The sequence below is a fragment of the Dipodomys spectabilis genome, unplaced genomic scaffold (assembly GCF_019054845.1).
Source record: "Dipodomys spectabilis isolate Male_0828 unplaced genomic scaffold, ASM1905484v1 ptg000324l, whole genome shotgun sequence".
Taxonomy (NCBI): Eukaryota; Metazoa; Chordata; class Mammalia; order Rodentia; family Heteromyidae; genus Dipodomys; species Dipodomys spectabilis.
In genome coordinates this window covers 2,709,911-2,727,098 of record NW_024871001.1, presented here as the reverse complement: position 1 = coordinate 2,727,098, position 17,188 = coordinate 2,709,911, and the positions used below count along the sequence as shown (strand labels likewise).

Sequence of the window (17,188 nt, the reverse complement as noted above, 5' to 3'; positions counted from 1 at the left end):
GAAGATGATAATTAAAGGCCTACACTCATCACTTACTGGATAAAGGATGCCAAGAGAGAGGTTACTGTCTAGGCCCTTCCAATTTCCAGCAAGGTCAGTCCTTGGAAAAGCAAAGAGGCACATGTAACCAAGGAATAAAAGCACTCTGGGAGATCTCAGATAAAATAAAAATGACCCCCCAAATCTGGGCAAAGTATGATAGTGTCAGCTCAGCTAGTGTGTTCATATTGCCTCCCTTATACATCACTAAGCCAAAAATGAACAATGTAAAGAAAACTTACCCAAGAAATGATAGAATAAAACAAGGAGATACTGCAAAGTTCCTCCTGTCAGTTCAAGGATAACAGAAATATTAAGAATGTTCTCGGGCGCTGGGAAGGTGGCTCAGTGGTAGAGTGCTTGCCTTGCATGCCTAAGGCCCTGGGTTCGATTCCTCAACACCACATAAGCAAAAAGAAAAAAACCGGAAGTGGCGCTGTGGCTCAAGTGGTAGAGCGCTAGCCTTGAGCTGAGGAGCTGAGGGACAGCACCCAGGCCCAGAGCTCAGGACCCACGACCGGACCCCCCTCCCCCAAAGAAAAGAATGTTCTCGTGATTTTTTCCTAAATATAAGGAATATGTGATTGAAATTTAATGGGTAGTCATGTGATTTAGCCTCTACCATTGGGCATATGAAAATAGCCGGGAGTAAGAAGCTTCAACAATGTATGAGATGAAAGAAGTCCTTGACTCTGAACATTCTTACGTCTGCCCCTGAAAAGCTGCCAAGTTACTCTCAGTGCACCAAAGGATAACAATTAGCAGCTAAGAGCCACTCCCAGCTGTTGTAGGCAAGGAAGAACACAAGCATCACTGACAACTGTCAGCTAATGGTTGATCTGACACTAACAACTAGGCCAAGCGCTCCCTAATTTACACAAGTCACTTCATATAACATCAACATCAAACAAGGTTACTTTGTAACTGATGAAGTGAGATGCTTTGAAATTGTGTTTGAGCCCATACAAAACATGAGTGATGCTACTTGTATACCTATTATATATTTAAACACCTTGGGTTCTTTCTGCCTTTTGGGAGAAAAAAATAAGATAGTGATCTCAGAACCATCGCTCATTCCTGACCATCCCCAATTCAAAGCAAACCCTTGTTTTTGTTTTTTTTTTGTTTTTGTTTTTTGTTTTTTTTTGTTTTTGTCGGTCATGGGGCTTGACCTCTAGGCGATGTCCTTCAGTTCTTCAGCTCAAGGCTACTGCTTTACCACTTGAGCCACAGCACCACTTCTGGTTTTCTGGTGGTTTATTGGCACCAAAGCAAAGGCGGGCTTTGAGCTGAGATTCTCAGATCTCAGCCTCCTGAGTAGCTAGGATTACAGGCATGAGCCACCAGTGCCTGGCAACCTTTGCTTTTTAAAACCATCCTCAATACCATCTAACACAAGTTTTAATTCCTATCATGGATCTCTTCTAACAACTCCCTGAGATTTCTTTATGGCATGGAATTCCTGTGGCAAGTGGCAAACCCAATTTGTTTGATTAGCTATGCCTTCCTTGCTTTATTCAACTCATGGCAAACTCATTGGTGAGCCTGAGTTACCTTAGTCACCATGTATACACATTTTCAAAGGATCTGGAAAACAGTTGGACAGCCTCTACACATGGGATCAGATGTGTGGGAGACATTTACTCTGTACTCACATTCTTTTTCTTTTTTTGGGGGGGGGGTCCGGTCGTGGGGCCTGAACTCTAGGCCTGGGCGCTGTCCCTCAGCTCTTCAGCTCAAGGCTAGCACTCTACCACTTGAGCCACAGCGCCACTTCCGCCTTTTTTTTTCCCTGCTTATGTGGTGCTGAGGAATCGAACCCAGGGCCTCATGCATGCAAGGCAAGCACTCTACCACTGATCCACCTTCCCAGCCCTGTACTCACATTCTTTTTTTTTTTGGTACTCACATTCTTATAACATATATACAAGTATCTCTCACAATCAGCCAATTTCTGTTATTATTCTAGCTAGGTCGAGTTCTTCAGTCACTAAAACAAAGTCTTCTGTTTTGATAGCCTATGAAGCATCTCAGTTGGGAAATGAGAGGTTTACCTTGATTCTTTCTCGAGCAAAGTTGAGATAAGTTTCATTCTCTTTGTCTCCAATGTTAGACAGTGCTATGGAATAATAATCAGAATTGTTGACTCGGGCATTCACACACCACTCCACATTGAATAGATGTGCAATGGTATGAATTGCTAAAAGGGCAAAGAAGAGAAACAAGGAAAGTTAAAGTATGCACAAATTTATCATAATCTGGGCTTCTAGCCACAGCCTCTTACTCTATGATAAGTCAAAGGAACACAAAGATGGTCTAGGAGGCTTATAAACAAGATCAGGGTCCCCAAAGCAAAGGAATCTTTTTTTTAGATATTTTTATTGTGAAAATACTATACAGAGGAGTTACAATTACATGGACAAGATAATGAAGCAAAAGAATCTTAGTGGTTAAGCTCTTTTCCTCTGTAGGGTTGTGGAAATCTCTTAACATCTATGGTGTTGAGGTAAAAATTTTGAGCTAACGTTTCTAAAGATTCAACCAATTTCTGAACTTCTAGATTAGCCTCTGTCTCCGGGGAAGTTAGCTGTGTTCTCCTTATCTCTCTCTTTCCCTACTGTGTCTGTTTTTGGATAAGAAAATTCTATATATGCCATATGTCATATAAACTTATGTAACTTATGTAACTCTGCAATTATCTCTGAGAAAGATTAAAGAATGATTGATACAATCCAATGGCTGTATGAATATCTTTAAAATGAATTTTCTATATTTGACAATCATTCGTATAGGGTTTACTTGATACCAAGTACCGTTATCAGTGCTTTATAATTTCTTAAGCCTTAATCATTGATGTAGGTACAATTAATATGAGCTTTTCATACAGATGAGGAAACTAGGGCATAGTAACTTTAAAATCTTGCTCATGGTCACCTAGTCAGGAAGTAGCAGAGCTACTATGATTGTCTTAGGCATGTTCCTTCTTCTTCTTTTTTTTTTTTTTGGTTGGTCGTGGGCCTTGAACGCTGGGCTTGGGCGCTGTCCCTGCACTCTTCAGCTCAAGGCGAGTGCTCTACCACTTGAGCCACAGCACCACTTCCAGCATGTTCCTTCTTGTACCAACACTCTCACCCTAATAATTATGATAATTGTATAGTAGATATACCTATTACATGCATACATATAATGTGTTATTTATTATTTATCAATGCATGTTTATTAACATGCATGCATATTATTTATTATACATATTATTATTATTATAAAGTAACTATAGTAATAATGAAGGTGATAAGTACTTTCTTAAGGGAGTCTCAGTTTATGGACCGATGCTCTTAGATGTTTACTGAAAAAAGTTCACACGTCTATATGTGTAGCCAGGTAATTTTGTAAAATCCATGAATAGAGGCTCTTATATGTGGATTAACAAACATCTTTGGAAAAGGATGAGCTTCACTTTTCCCATGGCATACTTTCATTTTTACAGAAAGATCTTCAGATGATAAAGCTTTAAAGATTAAAGAAATAAATCTTATTTTTTATTTTTTTAAATCTTAATATTATGTAACAGAGTTGTAAATGATTTTGAACAGAACTCATTTTAAAACAATGGCACATCTGACTTTACCCAATGAAACCATAAAGTCTGATCTCTTACACATATGTATCTAAGAAAAGAATAAACTGTCTGGGTACTATTTTTCTTTGCAATTTCAAATGTCTTAATAAAATTACCAGAGTGAAGTGCTATCATCCATGCTACCATTTTATGAAAGGTAAGGTTCCTGTCCAGTTGTCTTCTAATTCTTGTTGAGCAGCACTTTGGATTAAGAAAGAATAGAATAGAAATAGTTAACAAAAAAGGTTTCTAATTTTCACAACTATTCTACAAATGACATCTTTCTATGCATTTGATGGATGAGAAAATGTAGATCCAGAGATGTAGTTGTTTTTCCTCAGGTCAAACATCTAGTAAGTGACACAGTTCTCATAACAGTGAATTTGGACAGATAGCATATACATCTATACTGTTGTTATTCCTAAGTAATTTACGTACTAGACAGAGAGGAGCTATAGAAATTAACAAAGAGCAGTCTTTTCTTCACATACCTGGTAGTCTAGTAGGGACAAAGACAAGCAAATAGTTCGAGTACAAGTGATTAGTGCTCCAACAACACTCTACTATATACACATTATGGGAGGTCAGAGACACGACAAGAAAACATCCCTGACTATATAATAGCAGCAAAAAAGAAAGACAATCACATTTACCAAGAGCCTGTTCAAGGATCTACTGTAAGCACTTATATGCATTGATTCACTTAATTCTTACATGAGTCTTATTATGGAAGCACCATTGTTATTTTATATACCAGAAACAAAGACAGAGAGAGATTATTCTACCTTTATTCACATAAGAGCAAAGCTGTGATTTAAACCCATGCCATCTGATAACAATATACATCAATATTTTGCTCTTTTGTATCCTACCTGATTACCTTGACAATAAAAATAGTATTTTAGCCCATATTTCAGTGAATTTATCCTACCTGTGTATGTTAGTGGACTTGGGTTTGAATGTGGATTCAGGCCAATATTCAAAGCAGAAAGAAAAACACTAGTTGATAGATGAAATAGAAATTTTGCTCTTCTGAAAATTGGACAATTTCTGGTTCTGACTGCTTTGTTCCAGAATCTAAGTATACTATCACACAGAAGACTTTTAAGAAGGCAAGAATTTAATTTCAAAAATATCTTAGATATTTAAATGTATTCATTTACAAAACCATTCATAATGGTCTTACAATATTTTTAATAAAACATTTTGATTTTTATAGAAAAAGCAATCGTGAAGAAAACTGTGTTTGCTACACTATTTCTAAGTTGACCAAAGCTAGGTTGTTTAAATCATGACTTCTGATACTTAGAATTGCAGAAATACTGTTGACGAAAACACTGAAGATTCCAGGTATATGTAAAAAAATGACTCAGGCTTTGTTAAGTCTTAGAAGGTGAACCAAAGAGTTGACCCATCATGTAATGTAGTAAAATAAGTATTATTCCCCCTCAATCTAGGAAAGAAAATCAAAACTAAAATCTTCCAGTGGCTGGAATCTAAATCTATTTATCTATCAAAGTTTCATGGCAATTTTCATCAAATAAAATGAAAAGATATAGTCACTATTATTCTAAGTGACTAAATATTGAGTGATATTGCCCCATTCATAAGTGAAGAAAGCCAGACCCAAAGAAACATAGGCTCCATGGTTTCCTTCACTTGTAATAATTATATTATAAGTCTAAGGTAGTCCTAGCAGAGGATCACAATAGCTCAACAGCTTTGTACCTATGACCATATAAAAATGATGCTAATTGAAATGAACTCCAAGATATGGAAACAAGAGTTTTTCAAATGTACTGTGTGAAGCTATTTTTTCTTTCATTTTTCCCTTTGGTTTACTCCCTGTTGTCCCTGTTTTTAATTTGGGTACCCTGTGTCTTGTATATACATTTATCTGATTTGGGGAAGGGAAGGGGAGTAACAAAATGGTGAGACAAAGGACTAAGGGTGAACCAATGCAAACTTTACAACTTGTGGGGGTGGAGTGGGAGAGGAGTTGAGGGTAGGGTGGGAAGGGAAAGTGGGAGAAAATGAGGGAGAGGGAAACACTCGTAGGCAAGAAATATACTCACTACCTTACTTAGGTAACTATACCCCTCTGTGCATCACCTTTACAATAAAATAAAATATTATTTTAAACAAGAATTTAAATATTCTCTCTGGAAGGTGGTCACCAAAATTAAGAGTGGCAGTAGTAATATTTAGAATAGATGGCAGTTAATAAAAGGTGTTTTATCATATGAATTACCATGATCATCTATCAGTGGGCTCAGTCTATACTAGAGAAATATGTGAGATTTTGATTTTTAGTTTGTTTTATGTCAGTTTCTGCCCAATGGGTTGGAAAGCTTGGATGGATATCTAACAACTTCTAGTCATCATTGACTGATGGGTATTCCTAAGGCATTAACTTCCTGACATATAAGTCTAGCCCTAGAAAAGTTATTTTACTAATTGTATCGTTAATAATTTTAAGGAAACAAATTTTTCTGTTCCCAAACCCATAGTTTTGTTTTGTTTTGTTTTCTGGTCGTAGGGCTTGAACTCTGGGCCTGGGCGCTGTCCCTCAGCTCTTCAGCTCAAGGCTAGCGCTCTACCACTTGAGCCACAGCACTACTTCTGTTGTATGAGTGCTTTATTGGAGATAAGAGTCTCACGGACTTTCCTGTCTGGGCTGGCTTTGAACCGAAATCCTAAGACTTTAGCCTCCTGCGTAGCTAGGATTACAGGCGTGAGCCACTGGCACCCGGCCAAACCCATAGTTTTTAAGAGTCCTTAGGGGAGGCAGTGCAATTAGGGGTTGTGTTCTAACCAGGATTTCTTAACTAACAATCCTAGTGAAAACTGCCTGTTTCTCAGGCTTTACTTCCTCTAAAGAGCAAACATTTGTTACTTATGTGGCAAAAAGAATTTTGCAAAAGTAAAGTCCAAAATTGACTTTAAGAGGCATATTATAGGGTAGGTTTGACCCAATAACATCAACTCTTTGAACTGGACTCTATAAGTCTACGATGAAGGAAGTCTTGCTTGCTTAAGGATGTAGGGAAACACATGAAGGGAGTGGAAGGGCTCTAGGGTCTACAAGCTGCCCCTGTGTGGCTGCAAACAAGGAAAAAGACACCTTTTGTCTGCAACTGAATCTGCTAAGTAGCAAGACATGCTTAGCAGAAAAGCTAGTAACAAGGTGCTGCACTTCTGACTCACACAATTGTAAATTCATAAATAAGGGCTATGTTAAGCCATTAAATTTGTGGTAATTTGTTATGTAACTATAGATAAACTAATATAAACCCTACTAAAGTGGTGACACTGGGTTGGAATTCTAAGAATCAGAGAATGGGAATTAGCAGAGTTGGAAAGGAATATTGAATTACATTTGAAAGCAAGTTTTAACTTCAGATATGCCCTGCTGGGACCCTGGAGTACTACTTAGCCTGGAACATTGAGTAATGGACTGGAGTCTCTTGTTTCCTCATCTGGATAATCACTATAGGTCTTTTCTCCTAAGCCTGCTGCATAGACTCATTGAGAAGGATATAATAAGAATTAGCTGTAGCTTGGCTCCCCGGCTAGAAGGCAAGCTTACTATATGAAAATCTGTATACTATATACTCTTAAAAATTCTTTGATAACTCTTTGGCTGAATAAATGGATTGTACTTTCACTGTCTCAAAACACAGATTACTCTAAACCAACAGAGATGTCATTACTCTCTTTTTATTTATTTATTTTTATTATCTTGGTAGTTGTACAAAAGTTTCCATTTAACAAAGTAGTTTATGAATACACATTTGCCCCTGTTTTATCTTCAACTTCTTGACAAATTCTTTTGATGGGAGAGGATTTACTAGATCTTACATGGTAAATTTGAAGAGGCAAAATATGGTTTTGTTGTGGGCCCCATAATCTTATGTTTATCATAATAATCAGTATGGATGATCAAAGAGGTGAAACAATAAATATTAATACCCCTTAACAGCTTTTGTCATAATCTCTTAGAGAAAGATAAATGGAATTCCAGAGCAAAGGATAGAAGTGATTGAGAAATACAACTAAGAAAAACAGCAACACGACTTTATATTAATAGAGATTTTTAACAAGCTAACTAAGGGCTGGGAAGTTGGCTCAGTGGTAGAGCACTTGCCTCATGCATGAGGCTTTGGATTTGATTCCTCAGCACCACATATGCAGAAAAAAGCTGGCTCAAGTGGTAGAGAGCTAGCCTTGAACTGAAGAGCTGAGGGGCAGCGCCCAGGTCCAGAGTTCAGGCCCTATGACCATCAAAGAAATAAGTAGATAGATAGATAAATAAATAAATAAAATGTTAGTTAAAATAAACTTTATTAAAAGGAAAAATTGAAGCTACTTGCCACTAATGATCCAGTGGAGTGGCAATGGGTCCCACTAGGGCACTTCAGTGTGGTCAATGATAAACAAACCCAAGGGGAAGCCACAAGTCCTGCTGAAACTGGGCTTCCAAGAAAATGATCTTACCACTTCCTGATTGGGGGCAAGACAGATCATTGGTAGAGTGGGAGGAAAAGCTTTGCTGCTTTTGGTTGTCCAAGACCTTTCTGTTCCTCCTCACCATGAAGATATTATTTTTGTTTTTTTTGAGTCATTTCAGAATTATTGTCAGCCACCAAAAATTACCCAAGCTGCCATCTATCCCATAGCTTCCCCACTGAACTACCTCTATGCTTTCTACAATTGACTTGGAAAGGGGAAGTGCTTCTGAAAGCCTTGCCCAATTTTAATAAACTCTTGTTTGAATGCAAGGTCAATTATTGAGACACCTTGGCAAACTTCTATGCTCTATTGAAACTATGGCTTTTGAAAAATGAGAAATGGAACTAAAAAGAAACGTAGTTAATGGTGTGTAGTATGAATTTCTGTAGCTCTATTTTATGTACATTTGGTCTCGTCACATGCAGTATTAATGTATCTGAAGGAGATATTTACATACAATTTGGGAGAAATGGCAAAGTGCAACCACCTACCAAACTCAAGATAAGGAGTTGACCCTGTCCATACCTACTGATGGTAGAATGTGGGAAGAATATTAAAGAGTAGCATCTTATTTACATAGTACTTTTATAATTTTGAAATCCCCAGTTTATTCTCTGTCTTCTTCATAAGACCCTAAGCTTCTTTAATCTTGTGGAAATTCATTCATACTCTAATTCAACATTTGTCCCTAGTACAATTGCCTAGTAGACTTAATTGTATACTTTCACTACAAGTAAATACTCTCTCTCTCTCTCTCTCTCTCTCTCTCTCTCTCTCTCTCTCTCTCTCTCCACGTCTATCTCTCTCTCTCTGTATGTCTCTGCTGGGGATGGAACTTAGGACCTTATATATGTTTGGCAAGTTTTATCACTGCACTAACCACTTAGAATGGCATATTCATCTTTACAATTTCATTGTTCAGAATGTTTCTCAGCTAAAATATCTGACACAGAAAGCCCAAAGAACTCAACGTGTTAGAAGGGTACATGATTAGACACAGAGCCATGTTAAGGTCACCACTGAAAACTGGCAGCTGTACAAAATTCAATTAACAACACCACTTGGTATTGAGAATTGATTATAATTTTCTCAATGTAAGAAACCACAGAGATGAAATTCTATTGGATTAAAAGTTTGACTAAAAGTTGGATCAATGAGACCCTTACTGTAAAATACTTTCTTAAAATTATTTTTTGTTGGGTTGGGAATGTGGCTCAGTGGTAGAGTGCTTGCCAAGCATGCCTGAAGCCCTGGGTTGGATTCCTCAGTATCACATAAGCGGAAAAAAGCCTGAAGTGGCACTGTGGCTCAAGTGGTAAAGTGCTAGCCTTGAGCTGAAGAGCTGAGGGACAGTGCCCAGGCCCAGAGTTCAGGCCTCATGACAGGCAAAAAATAAAATATATTTTTGTCAAAAAGATGTTCAAAGGGCTTTCTATTTAACACAACAATTTATGTGCACCATGCATCTTGATAACTGCTTCATTCTTTCTTCCCACCATCTATTCCATACCATCTTTTTTTTTTTTTTTGGTCATGGGGCTTGAACTCTGTTCCTGGGCGCTGTCCCTCAGCTCTTCAGCTCAAGGCTAGCACTCTACCACTTGAGCCAGAGTGCCACTTCCAGTTTTCTGGTGGTTTATTAGAGATAAGAGTCTCACAGACTTTCCTGCTTGGGCTGGCTTTGAACCATGATCCTAAGATCTCAGCCTCTCTTGTAGCTAGGATTACAAGCGTGAGCCACCGGTGTCCAGCTATATTCCATACCATCTTTGCTGTGGCATAGGTGACTGATGAATATTTACAAATGAAGCCAATGCACTATAGAGTTTGTTGTTGTCATTTTGTTTTTACAGAAATGACATTCTTTTTACAAAAAATCTTCTCTATCCCCATTCTAATGTTTTCTCTTTAGAGTAAGTAAAGCCTAAGAAACAGACAATGTTTTCACTAGAATTGTTAGTTAAGAAATCCTGGTTAGCACACAATCCCAAATTGCACTGCTTTGAAGCAGCACATGTTGTAATAGCAGCATTTAGACTTGTGACCTGACATCAAAGAGCCTCATGAGAAGAGTTTCAAGACAGAGGTAAAACGAGGCTATTTTTCAACATGGGAGCTCAGTTCTATATCCAGATAAAAGAATATATTAAATAAAAACTGGCAGCAAGCGATATTTTGTTTTACAGACATATGATGTTGTTCCTTCTAGGATTCTTAACATGAAGTGTGAACTTTGCATATGAATCTGCTTTTTTTCTATTAAAATTAAGATGATTGAATGTGCTATAAATTACACTGAAAATTGTAATTGCTGTTGCTCATTGAAGTGCCATAGAACACATCTCATAAAATCTCCATGTCAAGTGAGTGAGGTGGGAGCAAAATTAAATGGGAGTGTTGGGATTCAAAACCCAGGTGACTGTGCCTCAAGAGACAGTTTGCTGTTCTACATGCCACCAACACATTTTCAAACTATCCTGTGACTGTGATTTGGTCTTAAAATTCCTCTATACAAATGAGTATTCAAATAACCTAGGCTAAATAATCTCAGCTAGAAATGACAAGGATGTTGTAACTTCAGAAACTTGTTAGTGGGGACACTGTGAGCGCAAATTGGGCAGAAAACCTTCAGTCCTCTGGCCTTTGCCTCCCCAGTTGTAATTTTTAGGCCCTCACCACCATTCCCAGCATTGATTGGTGCCTTGTCACAAACAAATTTTCTTTGTCCAGAGTAGATGGTTGCCTCTGGGAGCTTCATCCACTAATATAGGAAAAAGAAAAGCCTATTCATGAGCATGGCGTGGCTCATGAATATTCTGTAGTAGCCAAGGGCTTGCTTTTCCTAAGAAACAACATTTGGATATTGGCTTTGAGAATGAGAGGAACTGTCAAATTCTTGCTCTTACCGCACTGGAACCCCGGAGGAAGGATAGCAGATTTCGACAGACTGGCAGCAGGATCAGCATACAGTTGAAATTCAGGCAGGCTGCAGGGGCCCTGGCCAGGGCCAGTGCTGACTAGAGGAAGCAGGATAAGGGATAGTACAGTGACACCAGATGAGCACAGAAAGCCCCACTCTCACTTCTTGTTCCCAGCCCGAGCCCACACACCAGACCCTCTAAGAGATCTGGAAACCAAGGTTGTGCAAAGCAAAAGTTTTTCTTTCAGGGCCTCTTTTATTTTCATTTAAAACTGGACCCTTAATCCAATCCAATATTTGCTAATGAACACTTCTATATATAAAGAGAAACAGAAAGAATTTTACGATACATTTTGCATGTCTATGTTGTCATCCCTCTATGCGTGCATCAACTACTATTTTTGGTTGTTTGTACAGTCAATTGTGGCTATCAGTTTACTTCCTCCTAAATACTGAAGCATGCATGTCATGAACTTGAGTTCCGTACCCATATTGGACCATTTTAAGATTTGAAACAAAGTTTTCTTAATGCTTAGACTGATCTTCATAGTAACTCTTTGGTAGACTGTAATGTTTTATCATTTTAACTACAAGCTATGTAATGTTTAAAGAAGTTGGATATTATGGATAAGTTGCAGATATCAATAATAATAACAATACAATTATTTTTGTATTTACACATGATTTATAAAGTATATTAAAATTAATATATTAATTCATAGTTTCGGCAGGGTGTAATAGAGTTCTAGTGCAGTAGAGATTTTAATTATTTTTGGCAGTGTTATGATTTAAACTCAGGCACTTACACTTGCTAGGCAGGTGTACTACCACTTGAGGCACATCCCCATAACTTTTTGCTTTAGTTGTTGATATGTCACCATGCTCAGCTTTTTGTTCAGATGGGGTTTCACTAATTTTTTGCCTCACTTGCTTTGAACTGCTTTTGTACTGATCTCCACCCTAACCCTAGGGTAGCTGACATTACAGTCCTGAGCCACTGCACCTGGCCTATAATTATATATATATATATATATATATATATATATATATGATGAAGAGGCCTGATAGTTCATGGAAACTAAGATTACTATTAGAAGAAAGAAAGAAAGAAACTCAAGGGTCTCCATTACAAGTTCCTTAAAGTTTTCAGATGTAGAGAGGTTGATTTTTCTGAAGATCATTTCACTAAGAGGAGGGTTCTCCATGGACAAAAGTAGTAGGAATTAGGTGACTTAGAAAATATGCATGGGCTGGGAAGGTGGCTCAGTGGTAGAGCACTTGCTTTGCATGCATGAAGCCCTGGGTTCCATTCCTCAGCATCACATAAGCAGAAAAAAGCCAGAAGTGGCACTGTGGCTCAAGTGGTAGAGTGCTAGCCTTGAGCTGAAGAGCTGAGGGACAGCGCCCAGGCCCAGAGCTCAGGTCCATGATCGGAACCCTCCCCCCCTCAAAAAAAGAAAATATGCAAAATTAGCTGGGCTCTAGTGGCTAACACTTGTAAATTTAGCTACTCAACGAGGTTGGGATCTGTGGATTAAAGTTCAAAGCCAGCCTGAGCAGGAAAACCTGTGAGACTCTTAACTCCATTTAACCACCAAAAAAAGCTGGAAGTGGAGCTGTGTCACAAGTGGTAGAGAACCTTGATAAAAAAAATAAATCTCAAAGACAGCACCCAGCCATGAGTTTAAGTCTGAGGACCAGCACAAAATACAAGGAAAAAAATATAAAAGCACATTTATTCCAGAGATTTCTTCTTTAAGCTAAACAATGACACATGGCTTGGGGGAGGGAAGGGATGCTTCTTGGTCTCTGCCTTGCTTTTGTTTCTTACACTGGTAGGCCTTAAATGATTCTTAAAGAATTTACAATGGAGGGCTGGGAATGTGGCTTAGTGGTTGATAGAGAATTTTAGACTTTGCCAGAAAACCACCCAGACATCCAGGTGCAGAGAACAAAGAAAGGTTTATTGCCAGGAAAGTGGCTGGCAAGACCCCTTCTCACAAGGGAGAAGTGAGAAGAAGCACTGGCTATTGTCTGAAGTGACCTATATAAGCTAGGAGGTTTAGGAAGGGCTAGAAGGGGCTAGGAGGCGGAGACCCTGGTGTTGACATGAGGTCCAGGGGCTTCATCATGGCAGACTAGATAAGGGGTCCTGCAGCTGCCCAGACCTGAAGGTCACTCTAAGGGGCTCTTGTTGCCTTATATGGTGGTAGCTGCCCCAGAGAAGTGCCATCCCAAGGTAATGGTGGTTGGAGGCTGATTATTTACTGCCTTTACTAAATAGGCCTAGTGTTGTCTAGGAAAGGAGCATGCTAAGCTGTGGAGAAGGGAAGGAAAGTCTAAGCTATGGGAAGGGAGCTCATTGGGCTAAGAGGGGTAGAGTGTTTGCCTAGCATGCATGAAGCCCTAGGTTCGATTCCTCAGTGCCACATCAACAGAAAAAGCCAGAAGTGTCACTGTGGCTTAAGTGGTAGAGTGCTAGCCTTGAGCAAAAGAAGCTCAGAGACAGTGCCTAGGCCCTGAGTTCAAAAACCAGGAATGGAAAAAAGTAATTGTAATGGAGGGAGTGAGGCTGATAGTGCTGTTTTGGTTGATAATGTAAACTTACTTAAAATATTAAAAGAAATAATAAGGTCAGGCTAAAAATGTGAACCAGTCAATATTGCCTGGGAACAAATTGTACTTACCCCAAGGAGTTTTCTAGTGTAAAAGTATTTATCTTGACCATCATAAATTCGGTAGTACCAGACAAAGAGGAAGACATTCATCCCCAGCCACATCAGCTGCATAAACAGAAAAGAATTGCATCATGTTTTTGTATCTCAATAGGTAGATTCCATGCAAGATAAGAGTCAGATGAAGGTCAGGACTTCCCCAAGTTCATCTTTTGACAAGACGGCTACAAAGCTGGGTGCAACCAGCTTAAAGCCATTTCTTTCCTATAACAAAGTCACTATTCGTTTCTATAATTAAACTTACCACCCTGTCATGATTACTTTACTCCTTAGCCAAATAAAAATTAACACTCTTGTTTCATTTCATTTCTTTTTCTTCCTTACTTCTTGACATTAGAGAGGTAGATCACACTGATTGGCCAGCAAAATGAGAAGAGAAGGAAATATATCAGTATTCCTATCTCCCTACCAACAAGACATCGAGTTCTGCTTTGAAGAATCAGTCACCTCCCTGTACCACACATCATCTCTCTCCAACTAGAGGGAGTCACATGAGCTAACATGACAAGCTTTCCATCCTACTTGATAAAATTTTCTTAACTCTTGAGGGAGGTGATGTTGATCATAACGGAGCAGGTGAGTGGAATGGGATTTAAAGACAAAGCAAACTTTCTAGATTGTGTTTGTTTTTTCATTGTATCCCAAGCATAATATTTCTTTGAGTGATGATGCTCTCAGTCTTCTACCTCTGGCTCCATAGTGATTTTCTCTTAAATATTAAATGACTAGTCATTGGTATTAACTATGAAACACCCATAGATACTTGCAAAAAGTTAATCTTTACAAAGAAGTTGCTCAAACAACTTCTCCATTTCTTGATCTTGTCATGCTTCACAAGAGGCTTGCGAAGCTGTGTCCTCATTTTCTTTCTTTCTTTTTTTTTTTTTTTTTTTTTTGGGTCCAGTCGTGGGGCCTGAACTCTGGGCCTGGGCGCTGTCCCTCAGCTCTTCAGCTCAGGGCTAGCACTCTACCACTTGAGCCACAGCGCCACTTCCGGCTTTTTTTTTCTGCTTATATGGTGCTGAGGAATCGAACCCAGGGCCTCATGCATGCAAGGCAAGCACTCTACCAATGAGCCACCTTCCCAGCCCTGTGTTCTCATTTTCAAGTAGCTGAGTGGATATTTTAAAAGAAGATCATTTCTTAGGGAAAATTGTGATAAGAGCTAAAAGTATAATACAACTGTTTTTCATAGGATTAATAGTCTCTTAAATGGTACTAAGAAATCAAGTTGACAGTTTCAAATCCTCAGACATTTATACTGCACTAGAATGCTGGTTTGGTATGAAATATCTTTAATAACAAAATATTTGCTGGTTTATTTTATTTATGTAATTTCTTTCTATCTCTACAATTGAACAATCCCATATACTCCATGATACAATCCTTACAAAAGTTCTAATTTGTAAGTGTTGTTTTTACTAGCATGCTTCTATTATTGGATGTTTGGAAAGGCAATTTAGAAATCACATTTCTTTCTAATCAATTGGTCCATAATGGCTTTGTTGAGAGTATCATCTTAGTAGCATAGTTATATCCTTTCTGTTCAAAAGCACAGAAACCAATATCTAGTTGAAATATAGCCAATCTTTTTTTTTGGCGGAGGGGTGGGGGGGTCCAGTCGTGGGGCCTGAACTCTGGGCCTGGGCACTGTCCCTTTGCTCCTCAACTCAAGGCTAGCACTCTACCACTTGAGCCACAGCGCCACGTCCGGCTTTTTTCTTTTGCTTATGTGGTGCTGAGGAATCGAACCTAGGGTCTCAGGCATGCAAGGCAAGCACTCTACCACTGAGCCACCTTCCCAGCCCATAGCCAATCTTTACTTACATTTTTCTCAAAATAGATTATATTACTAAATATGATTGCATATTATATATATGTGAGTCTAGATAGTTAATTTTAATTATGTTATCTTGGATTTTGGTAAACTTCAAAAATAACTGGTATAGACCTCAGAGAATAGATGAAACTTGTTTTTAACTTGGTTATTTTTAGTGTTGTTACTAAAATAAAGGTCAATTTCCTTCTATCTTCTCTTTGTTATTTAAAAATGATAAAAAAAAATTAGTTGACCATTTTAAGTAGTTTAAACACATGGAAAAATATAGAAGTTTCCCTCTGAGTAATTAATGAACTCAAACTTTGGGATAATTAACATGGAATGCCTTATAGTCTGTCTATGAAATGCGAACTTATTACTCCTAGAAACTCAGAACTAAACTAAGAGAATTGAGTACCCAATTATATTTTTTCCATTAAGAAACTTAGAAGAATAAATTCATTCTGTATACAAATAGATGTTTGTTCATATAGCAAGTCAATTTCTCACACAATAACAAAAATCTCATTTTTGCCCTATTTTAGCTTCAAGGAGAAACTAAACATGTAAAAGAATTCATAATTAATTCATTCATTAATAATGCTGGTACTTACAATGACAAAGATGGAGAGCCCCTCATTCACAGCCCAGTTCCCCATTGTGACAGAGGTTCAGTGTGCTCTGTCTGACTTTATTCTATACTGTGCTGCTTCTTCTTATGAGGAAATGAAAACAGTGGCCTTGGGACAATAGGTTTCCTTTTCTAGTATCAGATATTAGCTAATCATTGGTCCATTGCAAAAGCCTGTTTCCACAACAAATTTAAATATTTAAACCATCACACTACAGAAAAACAGGTTGGAAAATGAATGCAATGTATACAACTGAAAAATGATGGAGTTCAAGGGATGTTTTTCAGTCAGGGGGCTTATTTTTTTAAACCTAACCAATTATCTGCTTGCCACTGTCAAGTCACTCAACTGGCCATGTCTTGGTGTGGGATAAAACACATTAAGCAAGTGGGACATTTTTACCAGGCTTTTATGGCAGCATTTATATTTTCATTGAGAAAAGTAACAACAACAATAATAGATGCTATAGAAAGCCTATTACACACTAATTTATTTGGTGTGTGTGTGTATATATATATGTGTGTGTGTGTGTGTGTGTGTCTATGAATGTGCATTTGAGCTGAAATATACACATTTATATGCATGCACACAGCATACTAGCGTACACATACACACCAATTCATTTCATTCTCACAACTCAATTACTATAAAGTGGTTTCTATTATTATAATTACATTTGAAGATGAGGAAACTGAAACTCAAAGATGGTAAGTTGCTTGGCCACAGTCACAGAAACAGAAAATAACAGTTGAGATTTGAAACCCAAATTCTGTAGCTCCTCAGTCTGTATTTTTTGTCAGTTGTGGGGCTTGAACTCTGGGCCTGGGTACTGTCCCTTAGCTCTTCAACTCAAGGCTAGAGCTCTACCACTTGAACCATAGCACCACCTCAGGCTTTTTTCTGTTTATCTGG

The 17,188-nt window shown here is 38.2% G+C and overlaps 1 protein-coding gene across 1 annotated transcript in view; it reads right to left on the bottom strand.

The window, feature by feature from the left end:
* Positions 1-16,357, bottom strand: part of LOC122128141 (cytochrome b-245 heavy chain) — a 41,567-nt gene extending 25,210 nt beyond the window's left edge. The window contains exons 1-5 of the mRNA XM_042702436.1: positions 16,259-16,357; positions 13,778-13,873; positions 11,077-11,187; positions 3,775-3,859; positions 2,094-2,239 (exon numbers count right to left, since the gene is read on the bottom strand). Coding sequence (XP_042558370.1) covers positions 2,094-2,239; positions 3,775-3,859; positions 11,077-11,187; positions 13,778-13,873; positions 16,259-16,303 — 483 coding nt within the window. The 5' untranslated portion in view covers positions 16,304-16,357. The remainder of the gene's footprint in view (positions 1-2,093; positions 2,240-3,774; positions 3,860-11,076; positions 11,188-13,777; positions 13,874-16,258) is intronic.
* Positions 16,358-17,188: the final 831 nt, after the last annotated feature.